The sequence below is a fragment of the Gallinula chloropus genome (genome assembly GCF_964237585.1).
Source record: "Gallinula chloropus genome assembly, chromosome: 28".
Classification (NCBI taxonomy): Eukaryota; Metazoa; Chordata; class Aves; order Gruiformes; family Rallidae; genus Gallinula; species Gallinula chloropus.
This window is the reverse complement of record NC_140113.1, coordinates 1,274,555-1,295,823: the sequence shown is the minus strand read 5'-3', so window position 1 is coordinate 1,295,823 and position 21,269 is coordinate 1,274,555. Positions and strand designations below refer to the sequence as shown.

Here is a 21,269-nt window from a genome sequence, read left to right as displayed (position 1 = left end):
AGGTTGTTTGCTTGTGGCTTTGCTTTCCTGATCTGACCTTCCTTGGGCTAGGGAGGGGAAGAGATCCACTTCTTTCAGGTCTCAATTTATCTAAGTTGCATCTTCTGCCTGTATCTGGAAAATAACACATCTTTGGCCCCTAACTGCCGGGTCATACACTAACAGTTTGGGCCAGTGTCTGATAACTTCCTTTTGCTTGAGACTTCCTTGCTTCTGGTAACCCACAGTACAATGATCTGTCCTCTGGACCAGTGAATGCCAGCAGGCCTGCCTGTTTTGTTCTTCCTTATCAACTGCAGTGGTGTTAAAATCTTGCCTGATACGAGCTGTGAGACATGGGGTTTGTTAGATGCAGTAGGAAAATGTGAGTTTTGATGCATCATGCTGCACTTAGTGGCTTCAGACAATTTAGCAGTGCTTCATCTCCTAGATTCCTAATGCTTGGCTGAAAAGAGATATTGGATAGTGCTGCTCAGTTACTAAACTGGATCTTACTTATATTTAATTTATGATGGAGGTGAGGTTCACTGCCTGCTGACAGTATATTTTCACTTACACTTTTGTCAGCTTCTCTACACCTTAATCTCAATTGTTCTGCTTTAGGAGTACCTGAATAGAGTAAAAATGCTGTCAGTTTACCTTTCATCTTTTCTTTTCCAGCGGGGATCTGACGAGCTTTTCTCTACTTGTGTTACTAACGGACCCTTTATCATGAGCAGCAACTCTTCTGCAGGTAATATTGCCTAGAAAAAAAGAATAGCAATTGATAACTGTTGCAAAAATACTATGAGGAAGTCTGGCTTTGCCTCCTTAATTTTAAAATCTCTTCATTTTTAGTACTTGTTAGCCTTTTGTAGGACAGTGCCAGTAATAAACTTCTGCCCTATGCTGTTAAAAGCTTAGCAGACTGAAAACTGTTGCAGGGTGGTTGCTAAAATGATTTTACAGAATTACAATGTGCAGGTTTTGCTGTAAACTGTTACCCTTAAAGCATAGTTGTATTTCATGTAACATTATCCTGACTGTATGTAACATTTTGCTGCTATTTTGGGAGTCTTACACTGTTTAGAGGTGAGCAGTCCCACCTGAGACAGTGTCCTTGTGTGCTCAGTCCAGAATTTCCCTCTCTGTGCCTTGAATTGTGTGGCTGCAAGCTACTACTGTCCATCATCTCCCTGTGGCCTCCCTGCTAGATGGTCTCAGTGAGTTGGTTGTGGTGGGCTGCTGACATTTTGCCCTGTTGCCAGCTGCTCGAAAACTACAGTTCATACTTGTTTTACCATCACTTGTTTTAAGATGTCCCTTTCAAACTGCTTCATTGCTGAGAATACCAGCCACAGTGGCTTAGAAATGTGGGTGTGTACTGCTAGCAGGCTGTAAAATGGCCACTGGAGACTTGATTCCATTGCTGTGGCATTTGGCTACATCACTGACATCGTGGAACTTGGGGGAAAAAAAAAGTGAAAATGAGTAAAACCATGTGTCTTGAGACTGTTAAATTTGACTATAGAGTTGAGTTTCTCTGTAATGGACAGTAACTGGATGGGGAGCACAAGCTGTATGTCAGAGGTGGTTAAGTGTGTGCATGTTCTTTAAAAAACCCCACTCTGAGCAGTGACTCTTGCTTTTTACAGCTAATGGAAACGACAGCAAAAAATTCAAAGGTGATAGCAGAAGTGCTGGGGTCCCATCCCGAGTAATCCACGTCCGTAAGCTCCCCAGTGATGTCACGGAGGCAGAGGTCATTTCTTTGGGCTTACCTTTTGGCAAGGTCACAAATCTTCTCATGTTGAAAGGAAAAAACCAGGTATTGTCTCTGTAATTGAAATTATGTCAAAGGCTTGATGAGTTTGTCACCAGTAAACCAGATACGTGACAGTTGTTTAAACAACTTGTACTAGGAGTCAATAACCCCTGCTTACTATTATTTTACTTTTCCATGACTGTCCCATGAGCTGTAGAAAATACTATTTTCAGACTGTACAAAGAGCTAAGCCCATAATTATAGGTTGTTACTTATAATTGGCATTACGCCTGGTTTCTAAATTACAGACCAGGTAAATTATTTGGACAGCAGTGACATGAGTTGGCCTCTTTCACTCAAGCCAGCTTGACAGTTGAGTAACCATCAGTGTCACTTTGCATATTAAGGACCCCTTTACAGATACAATAAATTAGCTGGGTAGAGCTGAAACACTCTTGGGTAATGCAGGAGGTGTGCACTAATTTGGTAACGAAAATTGTCTTGCAAATGAAGGCGTAAAAAAGCAAGCCAACTTTAATCATCACTTAAAAACCTGAGTCTTTAATCTTAATTATGAAAATGTGCCTCTTGATACATTGCATGGTGTGATTATATAGAAGTACTTAATGTAATGACTTGCTACATGATCCCTTATGTTTTTGTTTTGAAGTAGAGAAGACCATAGAGGCATGGAACAGTGAGTGGGCTTGTTGCTCTGCATAGTATGGAAAGCTGCTTAATACAGGTGTTAAGAATCTGGGTTGCTGCTGTATTTTTTGTGGTGTTACAGACACTTGTGTCACTGCCCATTCTCTAAATATATACTGTGGGGATCTTTGGGTGAGACCACAAACCTTACATTAAATGAGTCTGGACAGTGAAGATCCTCAATTTTCTTTCTACACACAGTTGGTTCTGAACCAATTCAGTGTAAACACAGTTGTGAAAATCAAATAGAGTCACAGTTCAACTGGAAGTTCCTCCTAAAGTCACCGGTCGTGTAATGCTGTTGGGTGTTGATGCTGTCTGCTGGTGTGAGCTGCTTTGATATGTCAGTGTTGGGTTTGACCTTGTGCTCAGGCTTTCATAGAGATGAATACGGAGGAGGCAGCCAACACCATGGTAAACTACTACACCACAGTCACTCCAGTCCTTCGAAGCCAGCCCATCTATATTCAGTTCTCCAACCACAAGGAGCTCAAGACAGACAACTCTGCAAACCAAGCAGTTAGTTTTTGTTCTTTACGTTGTTGTACCTGGTGGGAGGGGGGGAGATGCTTCTCTGCTGCTGTTTTGATTTGTGCTGCTGCTGTGGGCTTAGGAGGGCTTTCAGATTTGGTGCAATATGCTAAAGGGGAGCACAAGAGCTTATGGAAAAAGGCCTTTTAAGAACAGCTTTCTTCCAAAGCCTCAGCAGGCTGTGAAATGAGCTGTTGAAATGGCTTTAGTGTGTCAGGGGAAGGAAATGCTTAGCAAGTGTGAGATAAGTGGTGTTTTAGCATCCTTTAGAAACAGTAACTGAATACCTGTCTAAAAACTTCATTAATATTTAGTGCTTTAGGATGTTTTTTCTAATATTTGGAAGAGATTTGTGAAATGAAGCTCTGATGGGTCAAAACTTCTCTGCAGTAGAGTGCGGTCTGGTGGTTAGTGCTAGCTTTGAGGCAGGCAGCACTCCACTGCAGCAGTTCCCAAGGTTTTGGGCTGAGTTCCTCTGCAAGATGTGCTCTGCTTAGGGTAAAAAGTTGCCTTTTTCAGTTCAACTGTTCTTGGCAATCTTTCAAGACAGGAACACTGGAAAGAAGTTCAAGTTACTTGTGCCTCCTTATCAAGGTTGGCTGCTGAGTACATCCAGTTTGCCTCCTCTCACTTTTCAGGCTGACTTGCATCAGGATCAGAGCACCTAATGCTGTGCAGACAAAATGCTGCTATTCAGTGCACCCAAGCAAGCCAGAACCTGCTACAGAGCACATCATAAGGTTAAATGTGAGAGGGGGACTCAACAGGAAAACTCCAAGTCAGTTTTCACTCTGGATCCCTATAGCAAACATGCAGTAATCTTCCAGCCTTGCCAGCTTCTGTAGTATTTTGGAGATGGTGCTTCACCACAGAAGAGCCTAGTTTTTCCTTTCTTCTAAATAATGGAATAACTTTGTTGTATTGATAGATGCTGAGTAAAACTAGCAGTTGAAGTACTTCACCTAGTTTGTGGTTTTGCATCACTCTTACAGATGGAGGTGTGGACCATACTATGTTCAAACTGCTAAAGTCATTGCATCCCCAGCCTTAGAACAGCAGTCTGCTTCCTGTGCTGCTAGTAGCTTACAGATAGGATGCTAAAGAAAAAATTGGATGTGTGTTTTTGAGAGTGGGAATGTCAGTCTAACAGAATGTTTGGTCCTGCAGCGTGCCCAAGCAGCGCTCCAAGCAGTGAACTCTGTTCAGTCTGGAAACCTGGCGCTGTCAGCCTCCGCTGCAGCCGTAGATGCAGGAATGGCAATGGCTGGCCAGAGCCCTGTCCTGAGGATCATTGTTGAGAATCTCTTCTATCCTGTCACTCTAGATGTTCTGCATCAGGTAAAACACGTTGCCACAACTTCTTGTGGAGTGTTCTGGAGGAAGGGGTAGCAACAAACAGTAAATGGATGTACTTGAACCATCTGTTCTAACAGCGTGTGGATACAATTCAAATTCTGAACATAGCTGTCAAAATTCTACTTTCTGGAGACCCTGACACCCACACAGGATTCTTCTATTTTTGGTCCAAATCTGGCCAGACTTTAATTTCCTGAGATTTGATTGCTGATCCTTTTTAATTCAATTGCAGTCTGGTACAGTGCAAGGGAGAAATACTCACGTTTCTAGGACAGCTCTTTGAGTTCTGTTTGGGGTTTAGCAGAAATAGCTGCTTACACCTCTTTGTGTGAGGGTGGGGGGAAACAGTGTCAGGAGTCATTGAGGCAGTAGCCTGTTTGGAAAGTTCCTGCTCTGTGGTTGCTTAACTTCATAAAATGTATGCCTGGCTGCTTATAAGAATCCCTGAAACTCCTGTGGGAAGGTTCCAGTTTGAAGGTGTATGTGAATATTATTCCCATGTAAGAATTTGTAATGAAACAAGAACTTTATTAAGGGGGCAGTTTGGTCACCCCAGTGTTCTTCTAGTCTGCCATGGGCCAGGTTAAACAAGGCCCATGCTGTTGTTTAAAACCTTAATTTTTTTAAGTTGGGAAGCTAACAAAGCAAAATTGCTGTTTCTGGTTCTAATAATGGAGATCGATGTGAAATTACTGAGTTACTGAAAATGTGATAATGAGAAATGCAAATGTTATCTTGCAGATTTTTTCCAAATTTGGTACAGTCTTGAAAATTATTACATTCACCAAGAACAACCAATTCCAGGCCCTGTTACAGTATGCTGACCCAGTGAGCGCTCAGCATGCCAAACTGGTGAGTACTGCTAAGTACCTGAATTCACTTTGCTTTTAGTAACCATGGGTCCCTGTTAGAAAGGAGCTTTTCAGAGTGCTGGGTGGCTGTACCAGGTTTAGGGGAGCATTGCCCTGTGGGCACAATCACACCTCTGAGCAGGAGGGGACTTCTCCAGCAAGAGCAGGGTGGCTAACCCAGGTGAATAGGGAAGGGGTGAAATGAGGCAGTGCTTTCCTTACACGAAGCAAGATACCCACTCCATCTGAATCCATCTGAAGATAGCACAGGCACCTGGGATGGTGGAACACCTCCTGTGTTCAGAGATCTATTGCTGTGGTCTTGGTTTAAATGCATCATGGATGAAGAATGGTCTGTTTCTTTGCAGTCTTTAGATGGACAGAATATCTACAATGCCTGTTGTACGCTGCGTATTGACTTCTCAAAGCTCACAAGTCTCAATGTAAAATACAATAATGATAAGAGCAGAGATTATACCCGACCAGACCTGCCTTCTGGGGATAACCAGCCCGCTCTTGATCAGACCATGGCAGCTGCTTTTGGTGAGAGCTCTTAGAGGGGGACGTGTATAACCAATACATGTGTGTCAGTTGGGGAAGGAGGGATGTAATCTTGGTCTATCTGGTTATGCAGAATTTTAAATACAGTGTGATTAATGGGGGAAATTTGGGAACTACTGAGTTGAGCTGGTGCAAAATGCTAGTAGGAACATACCGATGTGGGAGCATGCTGCTGCTTTACAAGTGCCTCTCCATTTGGGTGAGGGCTGGCTAAGGCTTTCCAGCTGTCCGTGCTTCTGGTGCCATCTGCTGACCTGCCCCAGTATGGACGTGGCCATGATTTGGGGTGTGGTAACCTATACTTTGAAAGCTCTGGTGAGGTGGGACAGTTACAGGAGCGGAGCCACTGGCTTGTATTCTGGTCAGCAGCTGTTGCTACCAGCTGTTTCAGAGCCACAGCGTTGGGGGAGGAATGGCTTTTCTAACTTCTTTTAAGTTCAGCGTTATAATAGAGGCATTTTTGAATCACTGCTTGGTTTAAGGTTCATCCTTCAACCAAATGCTTACATTGAAGGACAGATCACGGTGCTCCAGAGAAGTCTGGACTTCTCCTGCTGTTGCCTTTCCCTCTGTAATGTCTCTGTCTTTCCCAGGTGCCCCAGGAATAATCTCTGCTTCTCCTTACGCGGGAGCTGGCTTTCCTCCCACCTTTGCAATTCCCCAGGCTGCAGGTACTGTATTTCGTAAGTTGAAATTTCATACAGGTTTTCTGTTGCTGAAGTATCTTGATGTTTTAAAGCTAAGTAGTGATATTTTTGTTGGGGATAGTCATGTAAATTCTAAACGCTGGCGTTTGGGCACGAAAGGAAATGGTGTTTCAGTACATAAACTTCAACTGGGAATGTTTTGTGCAGCTGTAGTGCCTCTGGCTAGGCAATATCCTGGTGACAAGAGGAAAATATGAATAGTGGGGTGGGAGAGACAGTAAAGGCAGTATTTAAAATAACTGGGGGAAGAGATCAAGTTTTTCCAATTTGTGAATTTCCTCATGTGGCTGCAGAGGGTGGGAGCTCACTCTGAGCGCTGTAAATGTGGTCAAAAGCAAGGAATCTCTCTCTGGTTTTTCCTAACTTTGAGTAAAGCTGGAATTTAAACACAAGACTCATTACAGACACTGTTACACTTGTGTTACAAAGCTTACAGCTCAGTGCAGGTAAAAATGTTACTGCTGCTTCCAGAAGTAGCCCAGTGTCTGAGACTAAAGACTTTGATGCTAAAGACACACATTGGACTGCTCAACTGAACACTTACTGCTTTGGTTTTCAGTGTATCTGTGTTGACTTTCTTGTAAGGTGATGTAATTTCCTTGCTTATGACAAACAAGCCCAGCCCAAACCCTCCAACCATTAATGTTCTGTTCATATCCTGTTGGGGAGGGAGACAGTGCCACGTGTAGAAGCAATTTCATCTAATTGGTTACTGGCAATTGCTTCTTGAACTCAAGCTCCTCCCTTTGGAGGGCTGATAGAGAGGTGCCAGCTGTTACTGTGAGCAACCTAGAAATGCCTGTAAATAAACCCTTAATGTTTCTCCATTAAGAGATTAGCTGAGGTTAGTGTACAGTGTGGGATTGTAATGTGCATGGTTAAAGAACTGTGGGGTTTGGCATGCACTGGTTGGAAAGCCCCTCAGGAATGCACTTGTGTTTGATACCTTTCCTGCATTGCCAGAGCTGAGGCTTTGGGCTGATTGTGCTTCTGGTGAAACATGCCAAAGATTGTAGTCAACAAGATAGTTCTGAGAGGCACCTGCTAAGCACCAGGCACTGCAAGAGCAAACACTGTATGAACTGTAACATTTCCTGCAGCACCAGGATTGGAGGCTCCTGTTGCTCTTCCAATGTGGTCACTGTGTTTCGAATGATCCCTGTGCATGCTACAGAAGGTGTTGTCTCCCTTCTGGTGCAGCAAATACACTAGAGTACATGATTTCTTTACTGGTTAATATTCTTTAATTTCCAGGCCTGTCAGTTCCCAATGTCCATGGAGCACTAGCTCCTTTGGCTATCCCATCAGCAGCAGCTGCAGCGGCTGCAGCAGGACGGATTGCCATTCCTGGCCTCACTGGGGCAGGGAATGCTGTTCTGCTGGTTAGCAATCTGAATGTTGAGGTTAGTGGAGTCCTAACTTTACTTTATTTGTTCTCCTTCCTGTTACCTCTGCTTTCACTTTCTGAACTGGATTGTGCTGAAACTCATTGAAAGTGAAATCCTACTGTATTCCTAAAGGAAGCGGCAAAACTAGGAAAGCAGATGACGTGCTCTGCCAGCTCTAAAACTCAAAAAGCAGATCAGTACTCTAGTTGCTGAAGGGAAATGAGAAAGTCCATCTCAAATGAAAACCTTGCTTTTCTTTAGTTCAAAGCCAAGGATGCTGCCTGCCTGGTCTTGTCCCATACAGACTACAATGCCTGTCCCTCACTCCCTCTTTTTATTTGGAGTCTCCCTGCCATTCCTGTGGAGTAGTGTCACTTGGGTCAGAGAATAGTCATGTCTGTCCTTTCTTTTCCTTAGCATGTTCTGGTTTTTAATACATTAATTCAGAAGGACAGAGAGCTCATTCTGACCTTTGCTCTTTCTGTGTAGTGTCTGGACCCCCTGCCAGCTTGACCTTACACCTGTGCAGTATTCCCTCTGCCATGTGCTTGTACATCTTCCCTTTCCAAGATCCCTGGAAGTTTTTCCTTAGCTACACCCCATAACAGCTCACAGTTTACATTTTCAATTCTACTTAACTTAGTGAGCTGTAATACTTGGGTTTCATTACAAATAAAGCCAACAATATTTGACCAAAAACCTTTTTCAATGAAAGACAGCATAATAGAGTTTTATATGGGTATCTTGGATTTTTTTTCAGTCAGTTTTTGGCTCTTTGTTGGATTGAAAGTGTAGAATCTTGTAGTGTGTGCAGTAGAGTATGATGAGTCTCTGCTGAAACACTCGAGCTGGTGGGACTGTGCACAAAAGTTAATACTACTTTGCAAAGCTATAAAACTTACCAGTGATGTCAGAGTAACCACAAAACCTCTTTTGCATCAAAGGGAAAGTCTGGATGTGATGAATGATCAAAATATTTAACTCTTGATGAGATGAACCAATTGAATCAGTATTTTGGACTACTCTTTATCTGTTGTTACCATTTTCTCCAGGGCATGAAATAACAGCAGGAACTGTGATACAGCTTTGGTTTGGATGACTTGCTGTTCAAACAGAAGTCTTCAATGTTAAGAGCTGACATCCATCACTCTCAACTAGTGTCATACTGCCAAGTGTGTGCTCCTTGGGGTCATTTTGTATGGTCTGGGTGGCAGAGACAGGCCAAAGGACTGTGCTGTACTGCTGGAATTAGCAGTTCACAGCTCTGGGCAGTGACTGGTGCACACAGTTCTTGAGTAGGAGCAAGCAGTTATTTCATGCCTTGTGTTTTTTTTTAATGAGCTCTCTGCTATCCATCCAGCTTATCTTTGGGCTAGAGAGACTTTGATACTTGTACTGAAGCTGTGAACTAACAGACCTGAAACTTTTTCCATTGCCTGTATAATCAGTGTTGTAGAAACTTACCTGTGCCACAACCAGTTAGTTAAGAGACAGTATTTCTCTGGAGTGACTACTCTGTGATTGTGTGTGACTGAATTGGAGTTGTAGAAACTGAAATTGCTCAATTTTTTCTCTTCCATGATGAGCAGAAGCAGCCAGTGCATCTCAGCTTGCCCTGACTCTTACTTTGAATGCAAAGTCAGCGATGTCACTGGGGCAGAGATGCCTTTTGGGATAAGTAACAGCGGGTTTGGGGTTCAGGCCACAGAGGTGGAAGGGAGCCAGCCTCTCTGCAAATGAGGTACCGAGCTGCTTTGTAGCCAGCACTTCTGCCAGACCTCTGAGGCTTTCTGTGGTGGCACGGCCCTTAGATGGATAATTTCTACTTGAAAGGCAGAGATTGGAATCTAAATTCAGACTTGCCCTGTTCTGTCACCACAGACTATTGCAGGACAGGTTGCTTGCTATGTCACAGGCCCGAAAGCAGCAAGCAGCTGTGTTTAGCTGAGCCATGGACTCATTTTTCATCCTAAGAAATGCTTGCAATCAGAGAAAGGACTTGGCAGGCAAATTTGGGGGAATACCATTGCCATTTCAACATCCAAACCTGCAGATGTCACTCCATTGTCATACTGTCTCTTACATCTTTGTATATCTTCAATAAAAATGCCTTTTCTTTATCATTGTGTTCCACTAGGTAAAACCTATTAACTGTTTCTGTAAACAAGTTATTGTATGTAGAATCTATAAATCTTGACTGATGGAACACTACATATTTTCCTTATGTATTTACTGACCTGTGTTTTTTGCTACTTTTTTCTTTTCTCCCCATCCCTGAATTTTTTTTCTTCCCCTGATCCGGAATTTCTTTGCCAACTGACTGCACGGTACTTCTGCTTCCTGTTGCTGCTTGAAACAAACCAAAACCAAATAAACACATTCCCCTTCCAAAAAAACAAACAAACAAAACACAAAACCAAAAACAAACCACAAAACAAAACAAAAACCAACCCAAAAACCAAACACAAACCCTGCTCTTCGGAAACCAACCTGCCCTTCAATATTAACCATCTTGAAAACTTCATCATCCATCAACCAATTTCGCCATTTCCTGTGGGGACTCTGCCCTTCCTCGTTGTGGACGATTTGTGCAACCTCGCTCTCCCCTTCGATTCCTTACCTCTTCCCTGTCCCTCCGCTGCCTTGCTCTGCTGTTCTCTAAAGAGAGCTACACCCCAATGCCTCTTTATTCTTTTCGGTATGTTATTATTCACACTTTTTTATTACCTTGTTTTTTCATTTATTTGAGATTTACTTTTTTTGTTTTTTCTAAAAAAAAAATGTAGTTTGCAGTTTGCCTTTTTGTTTGTTTTTTTTTTGAATGCATAATTTTGGTTTTTACATTGTTTACTTAGTTTGCTATTTAATTTAGTTTGCCTTTATTTTATGTTCAGTTATGCATGGTTTATTGCTTTGCATGTCTTTATTTTTTTTATAAGAGTTTTAAATTGTGATAGCATGCTAAATTGTCCAGTCTTCTGGCAGTAAGATTTTTTTGCTTTTTGCTGAAACCCAGTATCTTTTCTTTAATGTATTGTTCCATTATTATTCTGCTACATACGAATTTTCCTTAATTAGAGCAGAATAAGTAGCCATGGTTGGAATGAGATCAGTTCTGGTTGTGAATGAATGTTTTTTTTGCTGTTGGGTTGATTAGCTGATGTTAAGTTGAATGAGACTTTGTTGGGTTGGTTTTTTTTTTCACCTTGCCTAAGACTATTCTTGTTTCCTCACTTTTTGAAGGAGTCTATGGTGATGTGCACAGGGTGAAGATTTTATTTAATAAGAAAGACAATGCCCTAGTTCAGATGGCTGATGGAAACCAGGCCCAGCTTGGTAAGCAAGCTTCAAAGAATCAGACTGTTAGTGTTAAGAGACGTAATGGATAATGAAAGCTTTAATATCAGTACTGTCTTCTCTTCTAGAAAAAAAAGACCCAAACTTTGAATGTATCTGTGCACTTAACTGCTTTCCCTGCATGTGTAGTGTGGGTTTGAGGCAGCTCTGGGGAAGTTACAGCTCGTTTGTGAGAGGGAATCTAGAGGAACATTAAACAACACAACAAGGCAGAGGTAACGGTGCCTGTTGTGCAGTTCCTGAAGGATATGGTACCTGTGTGGGGAAGAACTAGGAAGTTCTGGCTTTGAATTTTTAAATGAACACACACAAAACTGCTGTTGCAGTCAGCACTGTGTTTAACTGTTGCAGCCATGAGCCATCTAAATGGCCAGAAGCTTCACGGGAAGCCGGTCCGTATAACGCTGTCCAAGCACCATACAGTACAGCTCCCTCGTGAGGGGCAGGACGACCACGGTCTGACTAAGGACTATGGCAATTCTCCTCTACATCGCTTCAAGAAACCAGGCTCCAAAAATTTCCAGAACATCTTTCCTCCTTCTGCCACTCTTCATCTGTCCAATATTCCGTAAGTATCTGCATGGCTGAGTAAAACAGTGTTTGTAAACCCAGTAAGTAACCACTGTCAGCTTTCTGCTGGTAGCAGGAGGGAAGCTTGCCCATCTTTCTGTGGCTCCTTTCCAGTCCAAAAAGCTACTGGTAGAAAACTTAGAAAAGGATCTGGTGAGAACTGATTGTAGAGATCAATTTTCTCTGTTGGTGTACGTTTAACTGAAAAACCACTTGTTTCAGACCTTCAATAACTGAGGAAGACCTCAAGATGTTATTTTCAAGCAATGGTGGGATGGTCAAAGGATTCAAATTCTTCCAGTAAGTGTGTTTTTTCTCTTCTGTTCAGCCCCTTACACTGGGTTCCTCAGTGTGTGATGGTTAGATGCGCTTAGTTCTGATGGAATGCCAGAGAGAGGAAGCTGAGCAGAGTCTACACTGATGTAGTATTTGACTCTTGGGGATGGAGAATTCATTCCAGAGTAGCCCTGGATTTGAGTGTGTGATGTGAATGAACAAAGACTGGGGTATCTGAGTGAGAAGCTCAGATGTCTGTCATGTAGATACCTCCTTTCATAGCAAAAAAATATTGCAGTTACCTGGGGAGTTAATTTTCTGCTGACCTTCAAGTGCTGGGTAAGAAAACTTGCATTACATTAGGCAAACTCTCATGCAGCAGTGCTGAATGTGACTTCAACTTGTGTCTTGACAGGAAGGACAGGAAGATGGCTCTGATCCAGATGGGCTCTGTGGAAGAAGCCATTCAGTCCCTCATTGACCTCCATAACCATGACCTGGGTGAGAACCATCACCTGCGTGTGTCCTTCTCAAAGTCCACCATTTAAAAGCTTTGGAAGGCATGAGACAAAAATGGACTTGACTTAAAACCTCTTTGAGTTCAGCCTTGAACCTTCAAAGGCTGAACACTAGGGTTTCAACTTCCATCATTCCAGAAAAAAAAAAAAAAAGCCACTTTAAAAATGCAGCTGAAGTGACCTTAAAGAGACCAGAGATTTTATTTTTTTAAAGAGAAATCAGTTTACCGGTTTTTAAAAAAAGAAAAAGAAAAACTAAATCTTAATTCCTATTGCTAACCTTGCGGTGATGGGTACCAATCCTGACTGTTCCAATCAAAACCACAAGTTCAAGTTTACACTTTGGAAACCTGCTCTGGGAAATTCCCCTCCTCTCCTGCTCCTTCCTCCCCTAACCCCCACCCAAAAAAAAAAAAAAGAAGCAGATCCTAACAAGTTGATCAGGTTTCATATTGATGCCTTTTTGGTTTTCTTTACCCATCCATGCCTTGAAAAGACCTAAAACCACTGTGTAAACTCACTTTTAGCGCCTTTTTGAATCAGGATCTTGCGAAACGCACGGTGTAGAGGAGGCTCCCAACTCACCCAGCACAAAAATTGTCACATTGATTCCTACCTTAACTGTGCATCTGCTATCCTGTGCCTTAAAAAAAAAAAAACCAACTTTTGACTTCTTTGGGGAAAACATCTGAACTGCAGGGAGTGGATTTGGGAGAGTTGAGGGGAAACTGAGCGAGCTCCGGCTTACCGGATCAGCTTGTAGCCAAGGACGAGTGAAGCTGGCAAAGTGGATAAAGAAAATACTGGGCTTTTGACTCTTTTTTCTTTTTGAGGCAGTTGTATCCCACTGTTGTGAAATGTCTCAAACCCTGCAGAGTATCATGTGTCTTCATGCCACTTTTCCAATCTGCTTGTGGTTTATCACCATCTGCAAAACCCCTCAAGTTGTGGGAGTTTCTTAAGATCCTTTATCCCTGTCCATTCAGACTTCAGAAGAAAGGTCTGGGTGGGGAAGCATTCCCAAGACAAATTACATTCCATTGTCATAGTGAGTCAACGGGCTCTGCCCTTCACCAGAGCGTTGATCAAGAGACTAAATTAACCACTGTTGGACACTTGTGAAGACGAATCATTAAGACATTGTCAAAATTTGTGTGTGTGTGTGTGTACATATCTAAATACTTGGCTAGGATTTGAGGAGTTATTGGCTATCCCACGTTTAGAAAGGTGTTCATGTGAGTCACCTTCGTGCCCCTGATTTGAGATTAACCAGACCAATGTAGCTCTGCCATCATTCTTATAGCATGTCTTCAGCATTTGAGCTTTTTTTTTTTTGGGTTTAATTCTTGTATTATACTCTTTTTGATGCCGTCGCTGTCATCTGTGCCTAGCAATATTTCCAGTTGACCAAATATTCTAATCTCTTTATATGCAAAAGAAATAGTTTAAGTACCTTTTTATAGAATGGTAAGATGGTATAAACGTAATCTAAATTTACTCCTTTGTGGTATTACCCTTGTATACTGTACTCTCTTTCTCTCTCTCTCTCTCTCCTTTTTTTGTTTTGTAATTGAAACTGTAGGGCAGGAATTTAGTTTATCAGGCTGAGGTCATGACTGAGGATGGGTAATGTAACGAAATCGATAAAACATGGGAAGCAAAGCAGCAGACTTGTCAAGCAAGTGAGCAAAACAAGCACAGGTAGCTTGTGAATTGAAGTGACAGGACCCAGGCTAAAGTGGTTCTTTTTTTTTTTCTACTTTTTTAAACCTATAAGCCCAGATCTTTTTAAGTTCTAGGAAGGGAATTTATGAAAAGTAGAATGCAGCAGATCATTGTGGGGTTTTTTTTTTCCTTTCCCAATGATACAACCATTTGGGTTTGGTGTTTTGTTTTTTCTGGCTTACAACTCTTTCCCAGGCCATTCTGCCTTCTATTTCGTGTAATCCGATGTTGCCTTACATTTCCCTCTAACCTGCAACCTGTTCGGATGCAAAAAAAAAAACAAAAAATAACAAGAATCTTGTACTTTTTTTCAGGGTTTTTCTGCAAATTGTGGACCAAAGTTTGTTTTTTAATTGTCTTAGTGTTGCAAGTTAACGATTTCCTTGCTTGGTGTGGGGGAAGCTCTTGACTTGCCTGGCACTGAGTGTTTGGAAAAGTCTTAACTTTTTCTTAGTTTCCTCCCTGAACTCTCAAGGATGTGAATTATGCTGGAGAAGCTCGTGAAGTCTGAGTGTGAGGGTTCAGCTTGGGTTGCTGGCATGAGATGGGTAATCCTTGTCTGCCTTTAGTCTTTGGCTTGTGGCTGAGGAGTGTGAAAACATCTTCAATGAAAGTGGTGCCCCAGTTGAGCTGAGAAAACCGTTGGGCTGACGAGTCGGCGCCGGTTTCAGTTACCTCTAAATCTGAGTAAGCCTGTTAGTGAAGCCTTGTGATCTGCCTCCTCGCTGGAAAGATCTGTGTCTCCTTGCCAGCACCTTGCCTTCAGGAGGGCAAATTCAGGTGTTGAGAGAGTTTTGGTGTCAGAGTTAATTTGCTCATCTCCCTTCCTCTGAAGTGGAAAGTCCAGTCCTCCTGCAGCCGGGGAGCACCGGCCTTCCAGAGGGTTCTGAGGGGAACACTGATTGACCTTCCAGCGTGTTCAATCAACCTCACCCCAGACCATGGGGGAAGAGGCTTCTCAGAGTGACAGCTGTCTGTCTGGTGGCCTTTTAGCATTGATGTGGTCAGCCCACAGGCTCTATACGTGTTCTGTAGGATCCAAGCAGTGAGCAGAGGTGACCCGGAACCCAGGCAGTGGGGTTTTTCCTTTGGATCCCTGTGTTTGCATGTAAAGAATGTGAGTAACAAAAGGGTGTACATATTTATAATTTTTTTATACCTGTTGTAAGACATGAGGGGGCAGCAAAACCCAGTTTTTTATGGTGAACAGATGAATTGTATATTTTGATAACAGCTATTACAGGTTCAGTATTGTGGAAGGTGGGGTGGGGAGGGTAAGCATTCACGACATCAGAATTCCATTGCCTCTTTCAAAGAATGTTTGTAATGCAAAAAGAAATTAAAACTATTTTATAACAACCTTTGTACCTTTCTGTAGCTCCGTTATTTACTGTTCACATTGTAGAAAGCAGTTATTGGCCAGTCTGTACTTGTGCTTTCAATAAATTTCTTCTGTATTCTTTGCTTCTGATTTTTCCTATCTTTTTATTGTGCCTATTTTGCTTCTGATTTTTCCTTCTAATGTAATTTCAGCTGCCTCATTTTATGTAACTTTGACTCTTCACATACCTCTGGGCTGGCAGAGTGTGGCCCCGTTCCCATCTTGGTGCTGGAGGGGGGTGTGTGGGATGGCTGGATGCTGGAAGGGGTTTGGAGGTAGGAGGCTGTGGGGCCTTAACTGATGCTCTGCCTTTGTCCTGCTCCACACTTTTTATTTTTACTTCATGTTCCTAAACTTTCCATATGTTCTAGCTAATATCCATGAAATAACCCACTCTCAAGTCAAACATGTAATACTCTCTGTAGTGTTGTGCTTTAGATGTGTCAAAGCTTTCTGGCTGAGCTGGATGTGCTGTAGTTTCCCAGCGGTGTGAGTGGGGTGAGGTTCCTCCTCAACTCCTGCAGGGTCATTTTGGGCCTTGGGCTCTCAGGCAGGTGCTGGTTGGGGGGCTTGTGGAGTGACCTTCAGCTTGCCCTGGGACCAGGGGTGTTCTGGGAGCACTGGTTCCAGCTCCTTAGCAGAGGTGGACACTCCTGGTGCAGACCTGAGGGGGCAGGTGGGTACCAGGGTGCCAGGCATCCCCCAGTGTCCAGGGAAGGGAGTGGGGGACTCTAGGAGCTTGGTGGGATGGACAGACAGCTCCCTCAGAGGGCAGACTGTGCTGTGATGCTATGAGCCCACCCTCAGCTGCCTGGGGCTGCTGTACCAGTCCCTCCACCAGCAAAGCTGGGGTGCAGCCCCCTGCCCCAGGGTGTGCTGTGCACAGGGCCAGCACTGCCCCTTGTCAGGGACCAAGTGACGTGGGGCTGGCTGTCCTTGGGCATGTCTGGTGACCCCATCAGCCTTAACAGCTGATTTCACAGGCAGCAGGGTCCTGGCTCAGCCTCCCCCCTTACCCAGTGGGGTCTGGCTGTGGCCTTGTGCTGCTGGAAGGGGTTGTTCCTTCCTAAAAAGCATAATGGGGTTTGTGCTGGCTGCCTCTGCCCTTGCTGGGTGGGGTGCTGAGCCCTGTGCGTGGCTGCCTGGCAGCACCAAGACAGTTCCTGCCTCCTGGTTGGGTTTGAAAAGCACTGGGGTGATGAGGTGCATGTCAGGGGCATGGGGCCTGGCCCTGCTGTGCCCCTGGGCTGGCAACCCCAGGAATGTGCTTCACAGGCCCCATCCTGCTGCTGCTGCCCTGGGCCTGGCAGCTCCTGGGCTCTGGGCCATCAGTGCCCTGTAATGAATTGCTAATTAGCTGCCTAGTGCAGTAATCGCAGCCTCCCAGCAAAGCAACATCGATTGGGGGTGGGAGCACGTGATGGGATGGTTGCCATGGAAATGGTGGTGGCTGCCTGGGCAAGGACACATCCTGCCCATGGGTCTGGGGTCCTGGCCCTGGCCCCAGGCAGGGTCTGCCAGGGCCAGTGACCCTGTGCAGGGCCAGGCTGGCTCAGTGCTGGGATGGGGATGTGTTCCCACCCGACTCCTCCCGAGCTTCCTCCCTGTCTCTGTCTCCCCAAAGTGGGAATGCTGCTGCCTGGGGCACTCAGCCCCAGGGCCTCATCCTGCTCCTGACCCAATATTTGCTGGAGTCAGACTTGCCCCATGGCCAAGTCCCTCTGGCTGGTGTCCTGTGCAGGGCAGCGGCACTGGGACCCAGCAGAAAGACAGGGGCAGTGAGAGGGACCCTCGGCCCCCCTAGAAGCCCATCCCCCAAGTTGTGGTTTGTCAAATGAGGGTGCTGGGGGGCACCTGTCCCGCAGCAGTGTCACCTGAGAGCACACAGTTTGGGGAAGCTGGTCTCTTGCTCCCCTCTCCTGTCCCGGGACCAGCATTGCTGCTGTCCCACCAGTGGGTATTTTGGGATGCCCAGCGCTCCAGGAGCAGCTGTGCTTTGGCTAACAGAGGAGGGGACACCCACCCCCTTCTGCCTACAGCCTGAGGGTGGTTTTAGGCTGTACCCCTGCCTGGGGGACAGGTAAAGGATGGGGCTGGGAGGGGCTGAGCCGTTGGTGTAAACGGGGTCCAGCAGCACACCCAGGCCTGGGGAGGAGGAGGAGGAGGATGAGGATGGTCCTGCTCCCTGAGGGGCCCCACGGGTCCCCCAGCCAGGCGGATGCTCCCGGGGAGGTGGGGGGTGGGTGGGGGGAGCCCGGAGGCCGCAGGAGCTGTGCGGGTGCGGGGCTGGCGTCGCTATGGAAACGGCTGGGTCAGAGCGTGAAGCGACGTGTGACGCCATCGCTCACCGCAATGAGCCGTGAGAGCGGCGGCAGCCGGCTGGGGGGATGCGAACCCCCTGCATCTCCCCTCCCCCTGTGCTGCCCCCGCCAGCGCTTCCCCTTCACCTTCCCGGCTCGCCTGTGCCAAGGCTGGGGATTGGGGATCTGCAGCACCCCCGGCCTCACCCTGCTGCTGGACAGCATCAGACCCTCCGGTTCGTCACCCCGTTAACCAGGCAGGCACCACCCATCGGTGCCCCCACCGCAGCCCCCCACCCCTCGAGCTGCTGCCAGCAATCCCTCCTGCTAATCCCCGGGTGGCTTTTCCAGCACCGAGCCCGGGTTATGCCGGATAATCCATATGTTTGCAAGGCGGAGGCTTTGGGATATCCACTGTTAATCCAATTGGCAGTGGCAGTTTGGTGCCTTCGTCGCATCACCCTGGTTCTGGGGGGGGTGGGGGGGGCTTGTGGGCTGCCCCTGCTGCTGCACCCTGAGCTGGGAGGGCTCCAGCCCAAAGGGCTCAGCCCCAGCTTGGTGGCAGCTCCTGTGGGCTGTGGAGCGCGCTGGTCTGGAGCTGCTGTAAGCCCAGGAGGTTTTGGGGGCTTCTCCAGCCCCCTTGCCAGAGGTCCCACCAAGCAGCCCGTTGGACAAGAGCGGCGTTGCAGTGCTCCTGCTTCTCTCCCTTGGGCATCAGTGGCTTCTCCCATCTTCATCCCCATCCCTGCCTGCAGTTCTGCCCTGGGAAGGCTGCTGCTCCCAGGGGTGATTTATGAGCCACGACAAACGGCACCAGATGCTGCTCCGAGCCCCGGCCGGGTCGCGCGGGGTTTCGACATCACCATACGGTGACGGGTCCGGGGGGAGGTGGTGGCATGAGAGGACACCAAACCACACGGCTGGGAATCTGCTCCGCTCCTGCCACCTTCACTGCCGGTGCCCGTGGTTGGCATCCTCCTCCCCAGAGCTCCGCCGCGATGAGCCCAGGGGAGGATGTGGCACCGGCTGGGGTGGGGGGGTCGCAGGGCATCGTGGTTGTGCCGCTGCCGGCAGCGACACACGATGCTGGAGCCCAGCATGATGCTGGAGCCCAGCGCGGTGCTGGAGCCGAGCGCGGTACTGGAGCCCAGCGTGCTGCTGGAGCCCAGCGCGGTGCTGGAGCCCAGCGTGCTGCTGGAGCCCAGCGTGATGCTGGAGCCCAGTGCGGTGCTGGAGCCCAGCGTGATGCTGCAGCCCAGCGCGGTGCTGGAGCCCAGCGTGCTGCTGGAGCCCAGCGTGATGCTGGAGCCCAGTGCGGTGCTGGAGCCCAGCATGATGCTGGAGCCCAGCGCGGTGCTGGAGCCCAGCGTGCTGCTGGAGCCCAGTGTGGTGCTGGAGCCCAGCGTGGTGCTGGAGCCCAGCGCGGTGCTGGAGCCCAGTGTGGTGCTGGAGCCCAGCGTGATGCTGCAGCCCAGCGCGGTGCTGGAGCCCAGCGTGCTGCTGGAGCCCAGCGTGATGCTGCAGCCCAGCGCGGTGCTGGAGCCCAGCGTGCTGCTGGAGCCCAGTGTGGTGCTGGAGCCCAGTGTGGTGCTGGAGCCCAGCGTGATGCTGCAGCCCAGCACGGTGCTGGAGCCCAGCGTGCTGCTGGAGCCCAGTGTGGTGCTGGAGCCCAGCGCGGTGCTGGAGCCCAGCGCGATGCTGGAGCCCAGTGTGGTGCTGGAGCCCAGCGTGATGCTGGAGCCCAGGTTGCCACAGCAACGCGGTGGAAAACTGCAGCGGCGGCATTTCCCTGCTGTGGCGGGAGGGCGGGAGGACGAGGGGGGGTCTACGGTGTGCTGAGCCCCCCAAGTCCCAGGGGGCTGTGCAGGATGATTCCCTGGCAGCAATGGCTGGGCCCATGCAGCCCCCAAGGTGCCCCTCCCGGCACAGCTCGCAGCCCCCCTCCCCCCCCCCCCACCTTGCCATGAGGGCAGCCAAGGGGTGGTCAGGCCACGCTGCAGCCACGGGCCCACCTGATGGTTCAGGAGTTGGGGGCCTGGACAGGCCTTATCTGGGCACCTGGGGTGGGGGGCAGAAAGATCCTGAGCCCGTTTCGGAGCGGTGGGGACCTGGGTGGGTCCCTGTCCCCAGGAAGAGGGGGCTCACTCGGCTTGTTGGCAGCATCGTGCCCTCCCTCAGGCCTGGGTACTCAGGCAGGGGGTCCCTCCCGCCGCTGCCCGAGCCCCCCACGCCGAGCCCTGCCCTTGACAGTGTCGTGGCTCTCCCAGCCATCAGACCATGGCACGTGCCCGCTGCAAGCAGCCCCCACAGATGCTGGTGAGCCCCAGTCCTGCCCACCCCCCCACCCCTCCCTGCCATAGGTCCAGTCCCCCCGGTCTGGCACTGGAGCTCAGCTGGGGAACAGCCACGTGTTTATTTGCTTTCCAAACCACGGCGGTTCCAGCCGTTGCCCGACAGACGCATTCACAGCCCAGAGAACTCCCTCCCCACCCCCCCAAAACCTCAGTCCCCAGCCCAGGGCTGCTGCTCCTGGGGACAGAGCTCAGCCCCGGCTCCCCCCACACCAGACCTGGCAGCACCCAGACCCTCTGCCCCCCATTCCACAGCCCACCCTCTACTTCAGCTCGTGCACTATTTACACCCTCCACATGCCCAGAGCCCCTGGGCAAACCCCCCCCCCCCTTTCCCAGCACTGTCCCCATCCTCATTTTCCCCCAACACAGCCCAGTGGCACAAGATGGGGGGATCCATGACGACCCCTCCCATGCCACTCTTGCAGGACCCCCAGCACCCACAAAGCCTGTGTGAGCCAGGACCTGTTGCACAAGGGCAGCCCCCATCCTCCCAGCCCCCATCCTCCCAGCCCCCCTCATCCAGCCCCCCCCCCAGCCCTTCAGCACCATGTTCTCCCCCCACCCACCCCCCCTCAGTAGACCTACACTTCCAGAGCCAGGATAAATTAACCCCTTGGAAACATCAGCACCTGTTAGAGAGAAAAAGAAAGTCAAAAGTGCTTGGAGCTGCCCAGCGCTGCAGGCCGGGGGTGGGGTGGGGGTCAGAACCTCCCCCCCCTGAGCCCCTCCCCAGCTGCCCAGGCAGGAGCGGGGTCCCACATCTGGGGGTCCTGCACACGCCTCAGCTGGCTCAGGGTCTGGTGGGACCATGTGCTGCTGCGTCCTCACGCTGCTCCGACAGCCCCATCCTGATGCCCCCCACCCCCAGCAAAGGGGGACCCCCGCTGGTAGAAACCCCCCCATCCTTGAGCTGGAGGGGTGGGGGAAGGGGGAGGGGGGGTC

At 48.1% G+C, this 21,269-nt stretch overlaps 1 protein-coding gene across 1 annotated transcript; it reads left to right on the top strand.

Moving 5' to 3' along the window:
- Window positions 1-666: 666 nt before the first annotated feature.
- Window positions 667-15,757, top strand: PTBP1 (polypyrimidine tract binding protein 1). Its single transcript, XM_084276248.1, has 13 exons — window positions 667-733; window positions 1,635-1,807; window positions 2,825-2,971; window positions 4,151-4,321; window positions 5,081-5,191; window positions 5,559-5,733; window positions 6,345-6,422; window positions 7,713-7,861; window positions 10,511-10,544; window positions 11,090-11,182; window positions 11,555-11,771; window positions 11,996-12,073; window positions 12,465-15,757. The coding sequence occupies exons 1-13, from the start codon at window positions 712-714 to the stop codon at window positions 12,595-12,597; spliced, it is 1,581 nt and encodes a 526-aa protein (XP_084132374.1). The 5' UTR covers window positions 667-711; the 3' UTR covers window positions 12,598-15,757.
- The last annotated feature ends 5,512 nt before the right edge of the window (window positions 15,758-21,269 follow it).